General features: G+C 38.9%; 1 protein-coding gene across 1 annotated transcript; it reads right to left on the bottom strand.

Moving 5' to 3' along the window:
• Window positions 1-519: 519 nt before the first annotated feature.
• On the bottom strand, window positions 520-3,142 carry LOC150029987 (uncharacterized). Its single transcript, XM_090310188.1, has 8 exons — window positions 2,629-3,142; window positions 2,475-2,540; window positions 2,165-2,331; window positions 1,907-2,063; window positions 1,717-1,810; window positions 1,243-1,634; window positions 1,040-1,144; window positions 520-931 (listed from the first exon to the last, which is right to left on the bottom strand). Exons 1-8 carry the CDS (start codon window positions 3,100-3,102, stop codon window positions 653-655), a joined length of 1,734 nt encoding a protein of 577 aa, XP_090166314.1. The 5' UTR covers window positions 3,103-3,142; the 3' UTR covers window positions 520-652.
• Window positions 3,143-3,148: the final 6 nt, after the last annotated feature.

Genomic DNA, 3,148 nt, shown 5'->3' with positions numbered 1-3,148 from the left:
TTTTTTATTTTTATTTTGAAAATTAAACTTATAGACTATATTTCTAATTTTTTTAAACTAAAAAATGTAGTTTTAAAATTTTATTTTTATTTTTAAAATTTAACTAAGAATTCATCAATTATACTCGATGCAAATCATTGTAAGAAATATGAACAAAAAACGAAATGGTTCCGAATGAGATTTAAATTATTTTATTTTGTTTAGATGTGAAGAATATGACTTCAAATAAAGCTAAATGCATATTGAGTATGACAAATATCAAATGATAAAGATATGATCAGAAGGATTAGAACCATTATCCTTTTTAGTTTATAACCTAAAACAATTCAATTTAAAACTTAAAGTTAAGAGGCTACTTTGCCGAGTTCTCCGATAGGTCAATCTTTTTTAGTTCAATAATCGTAAGATAGAGAATTGTGATTATTATTATTATTATTTTTTTTGGTTTTCAAATAGAAACAGTCGAGAGAAATAAAGGATTCAAAATTTTAAATCGAAGTATGAAAATTACCAAGTAGATCCTTTTTAAATGTGATGATCCCTAAAATTTCAAGATACAAAACTGTGTTTACAAACTTTTTCTCATTCCTTTTCCTTTCTTCCAACATATGCCTTTACACATTTTTTTTTTCTTTTTTGTTTGATCTCATTCTCAAGCAGAGCCATTTCCAGGTCCTCCTAATGTTAAAAACATACCCTGAAGATCATCTCTAAGCTTGACTGGCAATGAAGATGGAGTTGGTTTTATGATTGGAACAGGAGGAGGACTGAGTTGAGCTTGCCTAAAGCTCTGAGCTGACTCGGGCATTGGAATCGACGGTCGTTGCTGCGAGTTCTTTGACTGTTCTACGTGATTTGAGATCGGGAGTGTGTTTGTCGAAAGAGGTGGACTCTCTGTAACAATGCTGGCTCTTGAGAAGACCCCAGGTCCCTGATTCAAGAGAACTTTTCAATACCTTTGAAAGGTTTGTGCATTTGTTTAAGTTTCAACTACTTGAAAAGAGTGAGGAAGAAAGTTCGAGTTCTTGGGGATGCTTACAGGTGTGAACAGGACACCTCTATATACTTTCCCATTGACAGTAGCAGTCATCAGGAAGCCAGAGTCGAAGGCGCCGTCAACTCTTCCTCGAACCTCTGATCCAATCTGAAACAAACGTGACGACAGAAGTATTAAAAAGTGATAAAAGGACGTATAAGCAGGAATGTTGCTTTTCATGATTAGTGTGTTTTGGTTTAAGCTACCAAGTTTTGAATGAGGCCAGTCTCCAAGGACTTGTGATCTTTCACCGGACGAACAACATGGAGAAGCTGCTGCTGTTCGGTCTTTAGTGGATTCTGGTGTCCGAAATATGAAAGATCTTGCTGTGGGGCGGTTTGGACAACATTTCGAAACTCAGTTTGTGTTCTAGAAATGCTGTAAGGTTCGCTAATTGAGCTATGATTCACACGCTTAAGAAGTCGTAATCCTTGGGTGCTTGTTACTGAATCAGAGACTTTTCGGACTGGGGTCTGTTCTTGATCTGATTGTGATGGAGATGAATGCTGGGATAAAGACAAAGAATGCTCCTCTTGCTCGGATTCAACCTCCCACAGTTTTGGATTCATGGTTCTCCTCCGTTTTGGATGTAATGTCTCTGGAAACATAATGAAAATTAGATCGTTCAAGCACATTTCGTAATCGAGAAAGATGACTCGACTTGAGAGATTAATACTGACCCGACATGAACTGAGTTGAGTGTTTTGTCTCCAATTTTGGTTCATGATCTTCCTTTCTAACTAACTCTATGTTGTTCCCCATAAGCTTAGTCTTCTGCTTCAAAGAAAAAAAAAACTAAATGATATAACAATTATAACTACATTACAATGAAATTAAAACTTCAGCATTCAAGCTGTCGTGTTTTCGTACCATGCCACTCTGATCTTCTCTTAAAGAATTCTTACTTTGATTATTCCAGTGTTTTCCAAAAATTTTGCACATCGAAACATTGTACCGGCCATTCGGGTGGTCTGCTCCGAGTTGCAAGACCAACAAATCATTGAGGGGTCGTTCATCCTCCCCACACCTATGAATTCCAAAAGAAAAACAAACAAAGAAAACAAATCAATCAAGGAACCTGAACCAGGAATGTCGCTCGATGTCTAGGAAGTTTTGCGCTAAACCTACCCTCCATATATGGCAATGTCTGAGTCTGCAACCACAGCTGTGTGAGAAAATCTCCCTTGAGGTTGTTGACCGCACGTATCGAGCTGAGTCCACGAGCAAGTACATAAATCAAGCACCCAAGCATCATTGTAGTATTGCCTATCTCCAACCCCACCAAGGATGTACACCTGCAAAGTGGAAAGATCAGTTGGGGCCTCGAAACGAAAGAAAAGGATGACATGGTACTAAGATTCTGATTGTTTCTGAGTGTCGTGTTCAAAGTTTCTGTCTTTTCAGTAGCAATAATATTAACTGCAGCATAATGACTCGCCTTCGTTGCGATATTAACCGCAGCATGACCGGCCCGAACACCAGGTGAAGATCCTTGAACAGATAACTATTGACAAAAAAGAAGATGAAAGAGCCATTGAGACACTAATCATTGCCAATTTCCAAAACAGTATAGTTGAAAGAAAGATCAATACTTTAGACCAAGTTAGTGAATGCACGTCGAGCATATCGACACCCCCTTGATAACGGTCTCCACAGTCACCACCATAAACAAACAGCTTGTGACCAACTGCTGTAGCAGAGTGACTATCCCTAGGGACAGGAATATCACCCCTAACCTCAATATTCATCCACACCATAGTCTTGAGGTCTAGAATGTGCAGGTCATTCAAGTAATTCGATTCGCCTTCTCCACTTCCCCCGAAAATAACCAGTTTGTCATCTCCAACGAGCGTAGCCGTGTGACTTTCTCGAGGTGCCGGTGGATTCCCTTTGCATTCAGGTTGTACCCATTCCTTGGTACCAAGATTCAAAATGTGGAGATCATTTACCTTCTTAGAGCCATTTGTACCACCAAAAACTATCATCTGGTTTCCGACAATTAAGGCGCCGTGGCTGTCTCTCGGGCCTGGACCCTGTCCGGTAGTTACCATGTTGGTCCAGACCATGGTATCAAGATTTAGTACAAGAACATCACTGAAATGCAACCCTCCA

This window comes from Benincasa hispida, unplaced genomic scaffold (genome assembly GCF_027475165.1).
Source record: "Benincasa hispida cultivar pf3 unplaced genomic scaffold, pf3_genome.v1.1 HicScf717, whole genome shotgun sequence".
Taxonomy (NCBI): domain Eukaryota; kingdom Viridiplantae; phylum Streptophyta; class Magnoliopsida; order Cucurbitales; family Cucurbitaceae; genus Benincasa; species Benincasa hispida.
This window is presented reverse-complemented; position numbering and strand designations above follow the sequence as displayed.

Coding starts and splice junctions, on each gene's coding strand:
- LOC150029987 (XM_090310188.1), bottom strand. CDS start 3,102: ATGGTCTGGACCAACATGGTAACTACCGGACAGGGTCCAGGCCCGAGA. Junction 1,811..1,906: donor GAGAAGATCAGAGTGGCATG/GTACGAAAACAC, acceptor TCTTTGAAGCAG/AAGACTAAGCTTATGGGGAA. Junction 1,635..1,716: donor CTCAACTCAGTTCATGTCGG/GTCAGTATTAAT, acceptor TTATGTTTCCAG/AGACATTACATCCAAAACGG.